Below are 16,693 nucleotides of genomic sequence, written 5' to 3' on the forward strand. Positions count from 1 at the left end.
ACTTTCTTAAGGATATCAAATTACATTTAAAATCCGGAACATAAAGAACATCTTTTAACTTGATATGTTTGTTAACCATGATATCCCCTATTTTATTTACTTTCAAAGAATCTCCATTTGGGATGACAACTCTTTCATCCTTTCCAGCTTCTCGAACATTCTCAAATGCTTTAAGGTTACTAGAAACATGGTGCGATGCACCATTGTCAATAATCCAATTCGACAAGTGGACCAAGGAAAATTTCTTACCAGACAGTGCATCATGGATCATGTTTTCTGAATCACCTGTACCTAGCAGTGACATTAAATGGTCAAGTTGAGCTTGCGTGAGAGACGACATTTGTATAGTATTGCTCGATGCTCCCACTTCTTCAGTAACGGCACTTGTTCGGCCCTGGATTGCATTGGTCGTCGCTCCTCTACCTCCGCGATTTCCGCTGCCTCGTCCTCGACCACGGCCTGCTTTACCTCCACTTCGGTTTTTCCAGTGTTCTGGGTACCCAATGATCTCGAAACAACGAGATTTGTCGTGTCCATGTCTTTTGCAATGACCATAGATCACGGGTAGGTCAGCAGAATCTCACCCTTCTCCCACCTGACCTCCTATGATCTAATTTTCCTCGGCTTGCAAATGCAGCAGCTTACATCCTTGGATCTTCGTGTTGCCCCGCTTTCAATTGCAATTCCTCTCTTGATATCATAGCAAAATAGCGAGTGAGTGAAGGCAGTGGATCCATGCTTATAATATTTGATTTGACAGTACCGTATCGATCATCAAGACCCATCAAAAATTTATACACTTTTTCATTTTCCCTTTCTTCCAGCATATTGATCAATGTTTTGCACGTCAATCCACACACACAAGTGTCGGTTTTAGTATACTGATCCAGCTGATCCCAAATTCCCTTCAATTTAGCATAGTAATTTGTGACACTTAATGACCCTTACCCGAATTCATTTAACTCCCCTTTCAACTGGTATATTCGGGGACCATGCCCTTGATGATATCTCTGTTGAAGTTCAGCCCACAACTCCCTAGCATCATCAAAAGAAACTATAGTATTTTGTATGCTTTTGTCAACACAATTAAAGATCCACGAAACAACCATAGCATTGCATTTATCCCAAGCATTCTTGTCACTATCATCAGCCTTAGTTTTGTCCAGAGTCCATCAATAAAGCTCAATTTATTTTTAGATCTTAAAGCTCTTTGAAAAGCCTTTTTCCAAAACATGATAATTTTCTCCATTAAGAATGATTTGGCTCAGAAGCATACCAGGACTATCTGAGGAACTCAGATAATACACAGATGTGGGATCACTGATTGACGGGATCTTGGAGGAGGCAGATGAGTTGTTTCCAATCATTGCTTCAGACGTGAAATCACAAAAAATTGCTGGATTAAATGAGTGTTTCGGCACACACCAAATCTCACTGCTACGAGTCACATAACTTGTTTTCTTCAACAGGCACACACCCTCTGAACGGATAAGTGGTGATCACCACTGCTCTGATACCATGATAAAACCCAAGAAAATGAGATGATGATCAAACTCAAGAAATTGAAATGGAGAATTTCAATGAAAGAAACAACATTTTATAAAACCATGACTCAAAGGCATAAAGAAACAACATTTTATACAAGTTACAAGGCATAAAATTAGGCCCTAATAATGATCACCTACCTAATTTAGGACTCCTAATTATAGAGAATATCACCAAGTCAAAGATACAAATACACCTTCCTATTAGGATGGACGAATTGGACGGATCAATAAGAGATATTGAATTGGACCCGTCCAGACTTAATGGTCCAAAGCATTTATTGGATTGGACCTGGTTCATCCGTAATAATCTTATATTGGATTGTGTTGGATTGGACCAATATCTGGTCCATTGATAGAAGATAAGAATATAGGTGTCAATGGACCAGGTTCGAATTGGAAATCAATCTACATTAAAACCAATTTGAATAGATTGGATGGTCCATACATTAAATTGAAGTGGTCCAAAATGGTCTAAAGTATCCATCATATTGGATTGGACCTAGTCTATCTATAATAAACTTAATTGGATAGGATTGGATTGGACCAAATCTGGTCCAATTGACACCCCAAGATCCCACCAGTGGGAGTGATGGTGCTCTTGAGCGGTCAACAGGTATTAGCTGGGTCCCGTTCAAAGGTATAGATATAATTTGTATGTTACTTGAATAGAATACCTAGGAGATGAACCTTCATTGAGATGAGATCTCCAACTCCAATAAAGAAAATCCACTCTAAGAATAAGATAGCGACTAGAGAAGAGAGAAGAGAGAACGGATAGGTTCCTCTTCAACCAACTTATTGGGAAAGGGTAATTGTCCATGGACACAACACACGTGTATACACCCCTAAATTGATTGTGCTTTAAGGGCAACCAACCCAGGCCCTGTATTCCTTCCACGTAAAGTAGTAGTCTCTGTAATTGTAATTGGTGGGTTCAATTCAGTAACTGCCACATTACCGCGCATTTTCTTGTAGAGAGCTTAATTTGGCGCCTAAATTTGAATAACTCTACTATAACATCCTCCCTAACGGTGAATATTCTTCTGAACCATCTCATTTAACGTCTTCTTCATTCTACCTGTATGCTACCCCCTACTCCGACAGTCTAAATCGATCTAGTTGGTTAAAAAAGGGAGAAATCAACACAAGGATGCAATCTATGCATACCCCTATGACATGGAGCAGCTTCTATGTAACAGAGTCCTTTCTGGTTCTATTCTATTATTGTTCTTGGTTTACTAGCTCCACACAAAGCTAGCTTCTATATAACAGAGTCCTTTATTTAATGAATTTGTGGGGTTTTGCAGATTTATCCAGTTTAAATTCCAATGAATCTCCGGCGGGCAACAACAAACGGCGTGATGGGGTGGTGAATCATCCATTCTCTTCCTTGATTGTCTCTTTAATTTATTGTCGGTTTGAACTGTTTGTTTCTACTTAATTGGTCGTACTGATATTGGTAGGAAACCTGAACCAGCAGATAAGCGTCAATCAAAATGAACTGCTGAGTAGGGCTGGAACATTTTTCATGTTAGATGAAGAGCTGAAGATCCGAGCGGAGCTTGAGATGGACATAGAAAGGGATTTGGAAGAAGAAATAAAGGATGGAATATGCCGTCTTGCTCTTCGATTGCATCGACTCTATCAACACCAGATGGAAAGGAATGCAAGAGAGACATCCCCAATTCCAAGTGGTGCTAGAGTTCGATCACAAGTACAAAATACAATATTTTCAGAGGTGATCATAAACATTAGGATGGAGGGTGGATCTAAAATTGAAATAAATGAGATCAAGAAAGAAGTTGGTGAGAAAGGTCGACCCAAGGCTTCAAAATCAAAAATAGTAGAAGATAGGCAAGGAAAGATGGGTTCTTGCGGCAAGGAATTTGATTGGGTGAGGACACTCCGATCGGGAACGGGTCCTGTTGTCGCTACAAATAAAAAAAAAAAAAAAAAAAAAAAAAAAAAAAAAAAAAACTGAGGACCCCCGTCGTGGTTTTGTAGTAGTTGTACCCAGGAATATTTACCCAGGTGTTAAACACGAAAACAAGAGAAGAAGCTACACGTCAAGGCAACCCAAGGGAAATGTTTATGTCGGAACTCGGAAATACGAAGTTGCTTGAATTGGGGTGGAGAGATTAAGCAGATTTCCTGGGATTTGATTAGTATATAAATTAAACGATGTTGTTTCAAATAGTAGGCCACTGTGTGGTTTGCACTTTGCAAAGCTTCATGTCTTTAATGAAAAGGAGGGACTGCCTTGTTTAATATAAAATGAAAGATAGATGTATCAACATCATTTATATGGGGTTAGTTGCATAAATCCCTATTAAATGTCATATTTATTGTTAAATTATGAATGCTTAAATCGTTTCTTACTATTTTGATTCATGTCTTTAGTGATCTTCCCTTAACCCTTTTAGTTCCTTTAACTTGTAATGGGATAAAGTGAAGACTCTTAACCTTGTGGTTGACTGATTGTGGTGGGATGTTATAATTGAAGAGTTTATAGGATAAATAAAACTTGACAAGCATTAACTGAGTGATTGGTTAAGAATGTGATAATAACAAAGAGTTTTGGGGGTAAGCAATTTGGTGGATGAAAATGGGGTTTTATCAAGGACAAGGAGGTTCTGACAACGCCACCAATGGGTCAACCACTAAGCCTTATAGCCATTGTGGGCCGGGCCCTATACACTGTTGGCTACTTTAGACTGCAGAGCGATCAACCAAAACAAGCAAGGCATTGTTGGCTTGGATCAGTGTGGGCCTGAATTCTTTCCTTTCTTAGCTCGGGGTAGATCCATCACAGCCCAGATAAACCAAATTTGGACCTAGTGGCCAGTGATGGCGAGTTGGCCAGGTGTAAAAATGTCAACCTCGTCCCGTGCAGCTGCAATGTGATGTTAGGTGGGTGTGAAAAGGGGCTTTACATCGGCATCCCACAGGACGTGCCCCAAAGCCTTACAGCACATCCCAACCATGGATTGGGAATATCTCTCAATGATAAGTACAGAAGATATTTTAAAGCATGCTGAGATATGTGCATGTGGGGCGTCAATATGAATTCGTGAAAAGGATTCATCGGGAACATCTCGTCAATGAAAACACACTAAGACAGGAGATGTTTGTGTTCCCAATGTGCAGCTACAAGGTATCGTGAATGAGTCCGGATCTCCTGCCCACATTTATCTCTGCCATACATAGAGAACATCTCATCCTCTGCATAGTATTATGCAGGGGGAGATGTTCCTAATTCACGGGGGTAGTATATTGTGGGGAGGCGTGGGCAGAGTTCTCGTGGGCAGAGCAATTGGGTGTGACGAGAAAATTCAGATTCTATTATAATAGATAAGAGAAAGGATTGCAAGGAGTCCCGAGTTCAAATCAGCCCCCCACAAGATTTTACCCCACAATGTCCTACAGCACATCTCCGCCGTGTATTCGGGGGCAATCTTGTGGGGGGCTAATTTCATCTCAGGGCTAATCTAGAACATTGTGTCTTTTTGCTTCTCCATGAAAACAAGCTTTGTATGCTAAGAGGTGAGCTAGTTTGTTTTTTGTATGAGGGATATATACAAATTCTATTAACTGAAAGTGTTGTGTCTTGACTTGAATGGTACCCCAGTGAAGTTGATCCACCCATGAGCGATCAAGAGAATGGTTCTTGAGTTTTTTTACCAGTCCTTCAGTATCTAAGCAGACCAATAAATGATTGCAATTGTGACGGATTGCTGATTCCAAACCTTGAATTAGAGCTCTAATTTCTGCATCATTGCTCCCATTTGCTTTGCATGCTATTCCTTGCGCTTCCAGGATTGCTTTTTGATGGTGCGCAATCCGGCCGATCCTAGCTGTCAACGACCTTGCCTCTGATTGGAGCAACAGGGGGGCCTGAAACGAAGAAAGTGGGGAATCTCCGGGGAGGAACCCAGCGAGATCACTCGGAAGCTCAAGTTAGTATTCTCTCAAAGGCAAGATAAAACCAGATGGCGCAAAGTTCACATACCTTCCTCGGGGGGTAGAGAGCCTTTTTATAACCACCTCGCGCACTCACTCCGAGGCCTCTGTCAGGTCGAGTATGATTACTTCTGTGCTTCTGCCAGTTCGGGTGTCATCACCTCTGCTGGGACAGAACCGCCACTGCTCCTTGTCGGAGCCGTCTCTATAACTGGAGATGGCGGTGGCAGGTGGCCGTTGGAATGCGGCTGTCAAGTGTCAGATCCCAAGTCAGTCAGGTGCGCCGCCCCTGGATACGGACTCCTTCGGTGTCAGGTACGGTTTGTTCAGTTCGGTGTTCCGGGGGCGAAGTGATGGAGTAGTGTGCGAGGTTAAGTCTTGAGTTCGGATAGAAGTGTGGCCCGAACTGCCGTGGGGAAGGCCAATTCGGGTTGTTGCCCTTTGTGTTTGTAAGGCTCGGGGCCTAAGGGAGAGCTCGGGCTCCTTACTGGGAGTTCGGGCTCCTTGCGGGGAGTTCAGACCACTAGTTCCTCCTCTCGGAGCTCGTGCCTTGGCAAGCTGTTGTGCCGAATTGTTGCCTTTGCCACGTGTTGAGTGGTTACGAGGTCGGGCCAAATCTTCCTTCATCAATTGCCCCCCACTCCTCGTGCTAAGGGTCTTGCCCTGGCACGGGGAGTTCGCGAGGTGGCGGGTGGACTTGTCCCGTACTTCGGTTTGACTGATAGCGCGAGGTGCGTCGTCAAGATTTTTTGGGTTTCTCGAGCGCCCAAAAGACGGGAAATGCGTCGATCTGCCTACAAATGCTGACAGACGTGACAGTGCGCGCCTTATTTCAAAATTCAAAAAGCGCGCCGCTGGGAGACGTGACAGCGTGCGCTTTATTTCAAAATTCAAAAAAGCACGCCGCTGGGAGATGCGACAGCGGGCGTCTTTTCAAATTTGAAAACGTGCTGCTGTCACCTTTAATGTGAGGAAACGTGCGGTCAGTTTCGAGAGACGTGTGGCCAATCACGTCTTGGTCTCAGGAGACGTGCGGTCAGCGCGACTGCGAGCCGTCGGATTGGCTTTGATCTGAGCCGTTGATTCTTGGTTACTGTGGGTATAAATAGTGGGGGGACCCCAGTTGCTTGTCACTTCTGCGCTTTGCTTCTTGAGCTCACGTCCAAGTTTCAGCTCGCGTCCAAGCTTTTAGTTCGCCCTCAAGGTCTTCTGTTCGTGTTCAAGTTCCCGTAGTCCGTTCAAGCATTTCCGGGTGAGTACTTTCCTAGGATCCATCTTCTCTCCCTGATGTCTAGCTTGGATAGCTCAAATGGTTCTTCAAGGGGGTCCGATGGAGGTTCTACGAACCGAGTTGCATCCCCTGATGGTCCTAGCGAACCGGAGGTAGAGCTCGAGGAAGAGATCGAACCCATAGGCCGAGCCGCCTCAGGTAGCTTAGCGTCCACCTCTCGTCGAGGTCGGACGTTAGACAAGTTCGGTCCCTCGACCATGACGCCTGAGGGGCTCCAATCCCTTATTACCTATTACAACTTGCCTGGGGAGTACGCCTACTTCATACCTTCGGGTAGCTTTCCTTAGGAACACGGTCTTGAAGAGATCGTGATATTCCGGGAGCAGCTCGCTACGAGGTTGCGACTGCCTTTCCATCCCCTCCTTGTCGAGGTCATGAACCACTTTGGCGTTACTGTCGGCCAGCTTCACCCGAACTCCATTCGTAACTTGGTGGGGACAATCTCCTTATTTTGCGAACAGGGCTTCCCTTTAGACTTGGAGATCTTCTCTTCCATCTTAATGCTTAAGAAGCAAGCGGGTCCCCGTCCCGAGCAAAGACGGGTGTATTACCTGTCTCCCCGCCCGGGTTTTAAGCTTTTACACGAACTTCCCAACAAGGTCATGGCGTGGAAGCGGGATTATTTCGGGGTGCAAAGTGTATTGGGGTGGCCGTTTCAAACCGGGTGGGGAATGGCCGCCCCTGACTCCGGTGTTACGCTTGATAAAGAGACGGCGAAGGGCCTCCGGCAATGGGCACGGCTTGGGCTAAAATGCCATCTTTATTTGTCGGAGGCCAAGCTCATTGAAGCCGGTTTGAGTTCGGGTAGGTTCCTTACTCAGGTTTGTGTTTTGTTTTGCTTTGTTCTTTCACCTTTTCCTGATGCTGAACTCATTTTGCAGGTGTGATGGACTTGGAGAGGACTCGCGGCGGGCACTTGTTTCATGGCATGAAGAGGAGGAAGCGGGTTGCAAAACGAACTCGCGCTGAGGTGCCCCGAGACGCGGAGCCCGAAGTACCAGCTACCCGTTTGTGGATCCACCTAGGGAACCCGAGATGGCCCCTCCAGTCCATGAGGCGGCAGGGGCTCCTTATGCCGAAGCTACTTATACAGGGGCTCCTGCGTACTCTGAATCCGCTTACACGCGACGTGGGCCCTCAGGCTCGGGAGCCCAAGGCGAGTTCAGGAGCGTGTTATCACCGAACTGCGCTCTGCAGAAGAGTAGGGAGGCCATCTATCCTGAGGAGGTCACGGCATGGTCCGAGCTTCCTTTGAACCAGGTAGCTTGTTGTGTTGCCACTCATGCCATGGTGGTAAGTCAGATTTCTTGTCCAGCTCTTTGCTTTTATCCTTCTGTCATTCCTTTGATCATTTTGTTCTTCCCCTTTTGGTAGGTGAATTCTTCAATCCATGCCTTGGTGACCCAGGTGGAAAGGAGCTTGAGGCAGGCGCGAGCTGCCAAAGAGGCCTTCCGTGCTACCGAGGCGGCTTCCCGAGCTGCTGAGGCAGCTACTCGTGCTGCACGGGCCAGGCAGGCGAGGTTTCAGAGAGATGCTAAGGGCATGGGAATTGTGGTAAAGCATATGGCGGACCTGAGGCTGGACTTGCAGCATCAGGTTGAATATCTTCAGAAGGATATCAGGGAGAGGACGCAGATTTTTTCCCAAGGCATTAAGAACGCCAAGAAGAAGGCCGTTGACGAGTACATTGCTTCGCCGCGCTTTGATGACATGATGGTGGACTCGTACAGAAAGGGCTTTAAACTAAGATGGTGGATGATCCGGAATACATACCCCGAGCTTGATATTAGTGCGATATCCACCTCGCACATTACTCAAGAGATGGTCGACGCTGCTGATGGTGAGCCGGATTCCGGGGGCGAGGCAGGACCTTCGGGTGTTGTCGAAGTGCCTTCTGATGAAGAATAACCACCTCCGGGCCTGTAAGCTCGATATGTATATATATATATATACATATATATATATATTTTTTTTTTCTGTTCGAAATGTACACTCCCTTATTTTGGAATGAAATCTCTTTTGGTTAAGTGTTGGTTGTTTTCTTTCTCCCGAACTGACCGTATTTGCCGAACTAACCATGTGCCTGATCTGTTTCTTGCCCAGGTTACTGCACACGTGCGGCCACTTCGTTTGGTTGTCACCACTTTGTTATTAGTTCGTTGTCACCACTTTGTTAGCTCGGCATCCTAGCCCTTGGGCTCTGATAGCGATTTTGTCCACTTCGCTTGGTGGTTATAGGTAGTATCGCCTTAAGTTGACGATGTTCCACGCTCGAGGTACTTGTTTTCCCTCTAAGGTTTCGAGCTCGTATGCCCCCCCGAGCGCTCTCTTTACTCTGTATGGCCCTACCCAATTTGGTCCAAGTTTGCCCACGCCGGGTTCGGGTACCATGATCTTACGGAGAACCAGGTCGCCGACGCAGAAGCTCCGCTTCTTTACTTTGGCATTGTAGTACCGAGCTACTTTTTGTTGGTAGGTTGCTATCCAGATGTGCGCGAGGTCTCTTACCTCATCCAGTAGGTCAAGGTTGGTACGTAACTCGTCTCCATTTGTCTGATCGTCATATGCTTCTAGTCGTAGTGTGGGTATTTCGATCTCCGCCGGGATTACCACTTCAGTGCCATAGGTGAGGTTAAAGGGGGTCTCTCCTGTGGCGGCTTTTTCCATAGTTCGGTGAGCCCATAGAACACTTGGTAGCTCATCCGCCCACAGCCCTTTAGCTCAGTCTAGTCGTGCTTTCAGTCCGCGGATGATGGCTATGTTCATTACTTCTGTCTGACCGTTTGCTTGCGGGTGTGCGACCGATGTAAAGTTCTGACGAATTCCCATATCTTGGCACCATTCTTGGAACTTGATATCCTCGAACTGCTTGCCGTTGTCAGAGATCAGTACCCGAGGTAGACTGAAGCGACATACTATGTTCTTCCAAAAGTTCTGTATGTTTCGGGTTGTAACTGTTGCTAGAGGTTCAGCTTCTATCCACTTTGTAAAGTAATCTACCGCCACCACTAAAAATTTCCTCCCACCTGTTGTTGGCGGGAATGGCCCCAGGAGGTCGATGCCCCATTGCGCAAAGGGCCATGGACTGGTGAGGTACTTGAGGTTGGCAGCAGGCTGATGGTGGATGTTGGCATGCTTCTGACACTTGTCTCATTTTCTGACGAGCTCGATGGCCTCTACCTTCATCGTTGGCCAGTAGTATCCTTGTCGAAGTGCCTTTTGAGTGAGGGCTCTGCCTCCCAAGTGTCCGCCGCACAGGCCTTCATGAGTGTCGCGGAGCATGAGCTCGGCTTCGATAGGTCGCAAGCAGCGCAGGTAGGGTAGCGTGTAGGACCGTCGGTATAGTCGTTCGTCTATTATGATGTATTTGGCTGCCTGGCGCTGCACCCTCTTGGCTGCATTGCGGTCCGCAGGGAGGGTTCCATCTAGCAAGAAGCTCGCGAGTGGGTCGATCCAGCTCCGCTATGCTTCAAGGACGGGAGCGACCTCCTCTGCCCCACCGAGAATGCTAGGCCGAGGTAAGTCCTCTATGTACACGGTTCTCATGGTGTTGTGACTCGTGCTGGCTAACCGGGACAGGGAGTCAACCTCAGTGTTCTCTGACCTCGGTATTTGCTTGATGAAGTGTGACTGGAAGTTGAGCAGAGCCTCTTTTACCTTTGCCAAGTAGGCGATCATAGTCAGCTCGCGTGTTTCGTATTTGCCCGTAACTTGGTTGACTACAAGCTGGGAATCGCTGCAGATAACTATGTGTTTTGCCCTTACTCTTTGCGCTAGGTTCAGTCCGGCTATCAGTGCCTCGTACTCCGCCTCATTGTTGGATGCCGCGAACTCAAAGCGTAATGCGTATTCCAATTTCGTGCCACCTGGGTCGCGTAGTACTATTCTAGCTCCACTGCCCTGTTGGTTCGAGGAGCCATCTACGTGAAGGATCCAGGGCTCCTCATCCCAGTTCGTGTTTGTCCTAACCAGGAGAGATGCCACACTGGCTGTTACTTCACGGGGTTCAGACTATGTTGGCTTGGGAGCTCCGTGCCCACCCAAACTGGGGATCTCGGGCTCGATCGGCCTGGGGACTTCGAGGCTGAACGTGCATTCGGTGATAAAATCCGCTAAGGCTTGGGCCTTAATAGTAGTTTGTGGCTTGTACTGGAGGTCGTACTCGCTGAGTTCGATGACCCATTTCGTCAGTCGACCGGAAACCTCGGGCTTGAGTAAGACTTGCCTCAGAGGGTTGTTAGTCAAGACGATGACATTGTGAGCCTGGAAGTATGGGCGGAGTTTCCGAGCTGCTATCACCAGTGCGTATGCTAGCTTTTCTATCTGCGGGTACCTTGTTTCTGCTCCCTGCAAAATTTTACTAACATAATAGATGGGTCGTTGGACCCGATCTACTTCTTTTATTAGTATCGAACTGACCACCTCGTCACTTGCCGAGAGGTACAGTTCCAAGACTTCGCCCTCCTCGGGCCGGGCTAAGGTTGGCACACTAGCGAGGTAGCTTTTTAGCTCGTCGAACGCAAGCTGGCAGTCTCGGGTCCACTCGAACCCTTTGCCTTTGATTGCTTTGAAGAAAGGCAGGCAGCGGTCTGCTGATTTGAACATGAAGCGGCTCAAAGCGGCTATGCGGCCGTTTAGCCTCTGAACATCTTTTACTTTTCGGGGTGGTCTCATATCTAGGATGGCCTTTATCTTGTCCGGGTTGGCCTCAATACCGCGCCGGTTGACAATGTACCCTAGGAACTTACCCAAGGTGACACCGAAGACACACTTGTTAGGGTTCAGTTTCATGCTAAATTGACGCAGAATTTGGAAGACAGAATCTATGTCTTGTATTAATTCCTGTGAAAACTGCGTCTTAACGACCATGTCGTCTACATAACATTCTATTTTTGTGCCAATTAAGGGCCAAAACAGCCTATTTACAAGTCTTTGGAAGGTCGCCCCGGCATTTTTTAATCCGAAGGGCATGACCTTGTAGCAGTACAGGCCGAACTCGGTTATGAAGCTGGTTTTTTCCTCATCGGACTGGTCCATCCTGATTTGGTTGTAGCCCGAGTAGGTGTCCAAGAAGCTTAGCAACTCATGTCCCGAGGTCGCGTCCACTAGGCGGTCAATTCTAGGGAGGGGGAAGCAATCTTTTGGGCAAGCTCGGTTCAGGTCGGTGTAGTCGACGCACATGCGCCACTTGCCGTTTGCCTTTTTCACCAGCACTGGGTTGGCTACCCAGCTCGGGTAATGAACTTCCCTTATGAAGTCTGCTGCGATGAGCTTTTCGACCTCCTCGTCGACCGCCCTCCAGCGCTCTGGGGCTAAGTTGCGTTTCTCCTGTCTAACGGATCTGACTACAGGGTCAGTATTAAGTTTGTGAGTTATAAGGCTGGGGTCAATACTGGGCATGTCGGCCGCGGACCAGGCAAAAGTATCTAAATTTTGAAGTAAAAAACTCACCAGTTCGGTTTGTAGTGGTTCCTTGACGGAAGCACCGATCTGTAGTGTGCAAGTTGGGTCTATAGCCGAAGTCGGGATTGCGACCGTTTCCTCTATGGGCGAAGCTCGTTCCTCACCTTGCTCCGTAGGCCGCTCCAGTTCAAGGTCATCGGCCGCCTTGGTTTTTCCCTTCAGGGCGGCATCATAACACTTGCGGGACTCAAGCTGGTCGCCCCGAAATACCCCCACACCGAAGTCTGTAGGGAACTTCATTGCCAAATAGTATGTGGAGACCACAGCCCGCAGGATATGCGTAATTGGTCGCCCTATTATGGCATTGTATGGGGAGGGGGTCGTGACCACCAGGAAATCGTGGTTGAGTTTGACCGCACAAGGCCATGTGCTGACTTCCACAGGTACTGTTATTTTTCCGAGGGGCTTGACTTCCTCTCCGCTAAAGCCCACTGAATTCACGTGTACGCGCCTGACCTCGAAGTCGTTGATCCTCAGTTTTATGACAAGCGCATCATCGTGGGGGTAGTGGACCCCTCACTCATCGTCTTCCGTGAAGAAGATCGGTTCTTCAATCTTCGGTCTTTTTAGAGGGTTCTATTCCTCTCGGGCTGCTTCGCGAACTGACGTCCGGGCCACTACCGAAGTGCACCCTGCTACCACCGAACCTCCCACTATTACATGGATGGTTCCCCGAACTGGCCTCTCTTCCGTAGGCTGTCGTTGCAACGGTTCAGTTGGCCTGCTGCTGGATTCGGGGGCATCCTTTTCGTGCTCCCCTTGCTGACCTGCCTTATTGTTATTATTATTATCATGCTGTACAAAATTCCTCAAGTATCCGCGACGGATGAGTCCCTCTATCTCGTCCTAGAGATTATTACACTGTTCGGTACTATGACCGTGGTCTCTATGGAAACTACAGTACAAATTTTTATTTCTCTCGTTCGGATTCCCCTTTAGGCGAGGTGGCCACTTTACGTATGGGGCGTCTTTGATCGTCATCAAGATTTCGGTCTGCCTCATGTTTAACGGTGTGTAATCCGTCCGAACTACTAAGGGAGCTAAGAATGGCTGGTTCGGCTTCGGCTCCCGGGCCGGGTTTTTTCTATCGACTGGGTTGGAGGGCTCACCTTCCCACTTTCTTTCCTCATTCCCGCTTTCGGTCCGTTGGTTGATTTCTTCCTCTGTTCTCATGAACTTATCCGCGAGCTTGAGGAATTCGGCCACGGTTGCGGGCTAGCTAGCTACCATGTGCCATTTGAACTCCTTGTGCGTTACTCCTCTCTTGGCCGCCGCGAGCTGCACCGCGGGGTCTAATCGCGGTATCTGCAAGCACGCTTCATTGAACCACTTGATGTAGCCCCAGATGGATTCTCCTTCTCTCTGGACTACTTCGAAGATGCTTTCCTCGGTTCTGGGGCACCGCTTGCTGGTGACAAAGTGTGCGGTGAAGACCTGCACGAACTAGGCCCAACATCTTATCGACCCGGGGGCCAGGTTCCTGTACCAAGTGCGGGCTACCCCCCTGAAGGTGGTGGTGAAGGCTACGCACATGCACGATTCACTAGCCCTAGCGTGGTGCATTTGTGATTGGAAAGCATCAACGTGGCCGTTGGGGTCGAAGGACCCATCATACTTGTCCAAAGGTGGGAGCTTGAAATCTCTAGGCATGGGGACTGCCAGGAGTTCTGATGCGAGGGGGGAAGGAACTGAGAGAATTGGGGCAGCTTTTACCTCGTCCGAGTTTGTCTCTTCTTTACCTCTGAGCTCGGGCAGCACACGGGTGGCAGTTCGGCAACTTCGCTGGTGCCTTCGTTGCTGAGTGGGCCTGGTGCTGGCGCTACTGGCCTCTGTGTTGCCAAGCTCGATGGGCCCGGACTGTTGGTAGTCTGCCGCCAGGACACTAAACTGATTCTCTGTCAGCGGGAGCTCAGACTTGGAGTGTCGGGATATTGACTTGGCGGGCGAGGTGCCCGACCCGCCGGCGAGCTGCAAGGCGGGGGTGATCTTTCTTTGCCCTCGGCCCGGGGATGAGGCCTGGCTCTTGTGGGGGTTTTGAGGTTAGGAGGCCTCTCCTTGGTGACGGCGTCCACCCTGAGGGGAGGGCTTAACCGGCTTTGGTGCAGGGTGCCGAGGTGGAAGCAGTGGTTGGTTCAGAAGCAGTTGGGGGAACTGCTGCTGATAGTGATACTGGGAGATGTGGTGCAGTACTTGGTGCTGCTGGAGCTGATGTTGCTGGAATTGTTGCATTTGGGCTTGCATTGCCCGCATGCATTGCATCAGATCGTCCAACTGGTTCTGGCTGGTTGCCAAGGGGACAACAGTTGGTTCAGTAAAGGTTGTTTCGATAGGGAGAGGAAAGGAGATGCTCATGGCAGGAAGGTCTACGGGCGCCACTGCTTGTGGCGCATTCAAGCTAGGGATCCCATCCATCAAAAGGGGGATGGTGAACTGTCTGACGCACACCACGGAGACTTGAAGTTGTTCCCCGGTGGTGTTCATCTCCGTGCCACATCTGGCATTGCTGGAAGAAGCCATGAGTGTTGGGATTTTTGGAGAAGAGAGGTTATGAGAGTTTTAGAGGGAGGCTTTTAGAAGCGTTCCCACAGACGACGCCAATTGATGGTGCGCAATCCGGCCGATCCTAGCTGTCAACGACCTTGCCTCTGATTGGAGCAACAGGGGGGCCTGAAACGAAGAAAGTGGGGAATCTTTGGGGAGGAACCCGACGAGATCACTCCGAAGCTCAAGTTAGTATTCTCTCAAAGGCAAGATAAAACCAGATGGCGCAAAGTTCACATACCTTCCTCGAGGGGTAGAGAGCCCTTTTATAACCACCTCGCGCACTCACTCCGAGGCCTCTGTCAGGTCGGGTATGATTACTTCTGTGCTTCTGCCAGTTCGGGTGTCATCACCTCTGCTGGGACAGAACCGCCACTGCTCCTTGTTGGAGCCGTCTCTATAACTGGAGATGGCGGTGGCAGGTGGCCGTTGGAATGCGGCTGTCAAGCGTCAGATCCCAAGTCAGTCAGGTGCACCGCCCCTGGATACGGACTCCTTCGGTGTCAGGTACGGTTTGTTCAGTTCGGTGTTCCGGGGGTGAAGTGCTGGAGTAGTGTGCGAGGTTAAGTCGAGTTCGGATAGAAGTGTGGCTCGAACTGCCATGGGGCAGGCCAGTTCGGGTTGTTGCCCTTTGTGTTCGTAAGGCTCGGGGCCTAAGGGAGAGCTCGGGCTCCTTACTGGGAGTTCGGGCTCCTTGCGGGGAGTTCGGACCACTGGTTCCTCCTCTCGGAGCTCGCGCCTTGGCGAGCTGTTGTGCCGAACTGTTGCCTTTGCCACGTGTTGAGTAGTTACGAGGTCGGGCCAAATCTTCCTTCATCACTTTTGATTCTGAACTTGAGTACATATCCAATTCCTACATGACCTGATTTTTCATCAAATGAGCCATCTGTGAACAAGGTATATGAGGGAGTGATTGTTGGGGTGCTCATTCTCTTCTTTTGCAGTTTCTGAATGTTCTTTAAGAATGTTGCAAGCTGATTCAATGATTTTCTAGGGGTGTATTTTTTTTTTCTTTTGAAAGATCCATTGATTCCTTATTTCCTTTCTCCATTTTGGAGAGATGACCAGGTAACAAGCAAAACCATTTTGAAAGGTACCAATGAAATGATTTGTTTGGTGTATTATGGTTTTATTCCTACTTGAGCATGGCACCAAATTGCTCTAGCCAGTCCTTCAACCCCTATTGGCTAATAGATATGGTATTGACATCATTTTTTGGTACTTTAGCGGTGGATAATAGGTACGCTAAATAAGGGAGCTTTGGGGGATTGACTATGTAAGGGTAGATACGCCTATGACCAATCCATATATATCTCTTAAGTCTTACCCACAAGAATCCCACCCATAGGATATTAGTGATGTACATTGGAAACATCCTCTCATTAATGATAACATGTGATGTTCTTATGAAGAGTAACATGCAAACATCCTCTAAATAGGTGTGGATAGGATTGTTGTGAATAAGAGATTCTGATTGCTAAGACCTACCCTTTGACCTATTTTTTTGAAAAAAAAACTAAAAAAAATGAATAGATTCAAGGTCTAACGCACTAATACTAGGGGTGTTCACGATTTGATTAACTGAATTGTTACTACCGATTTTTGGAAAACCAGTAACCGAAACTGAATTAAAATCAATCGGTTGACTAGTTGACTGGTTTGATTAACCGTCAGTTCAGTTCATCGATTTTTCAATTTTTTTTATTTTTACAATATATATTATATAAATATATAATAAAAAAATAAAAAATATTATATTTTAAATAATAAATAACATATCATATATTATAAATATATATTTATATATAATACATATCTATTAATTTATAATATATAAAAAATATTAAACATATATAAAATATATAGAAATATATGTATACCGACCAATTCG

The 16,693-nt window shown here is 47.5% G+C and overlaps 1 protein-coding gene across 2 annotated transcripts; it reads left to right on the forward strand.

Moving 5' to 3' along the window:
- Positions 1-2,564: 2,564 nt before the first annotated feature.
- Positions 2,565-3,925, forward strand: LOC148803649 (uncharacterized). 2 transcript variants are annotated; one of them, XM_088896709.1, is made up of 3 exons: positions 2,565-2,757; positions 2,855-2,916; positions 3,025-3,925. In XM_088896709.1, the coding sequence occupies exons 1-3, from the start codon at positions 2,724-2,726 to the stop codon at positions 3,526-3,528; spliced, it is 600 nt and encodes a 199-aa protein (XP_088752835.1). In that variant the 5' UTR covers positions 2,565-2,723; the 3' UTR covers positions 3,529-3,925. The 2 variants fall into 2 exon arrangements, with proteins under 2 accessions (XP_088752835.1, XP_088752836.1); XM_088896710.1 differs by having other exon boundaries at positions 2,566-2,739.
- Positions 3,926-16,693: the final 12,768 nt, after the last annotated feature.

The sequence above is a fragment of the Nelumbo nucifera genome, chromosome 1, assembly GCF_055504915.1.
Source record: "Nelumbo nucifera cultivar China Antique chromosome 1, China Antique-T2T, whole genome shotgun sequence".
NCBI lineage: Eukaryota > Viridiplantae > Streptophyta > Magnoliopsida > Proteales > Nelumbonaceae > Nelumbo > Nelumbo nucifera.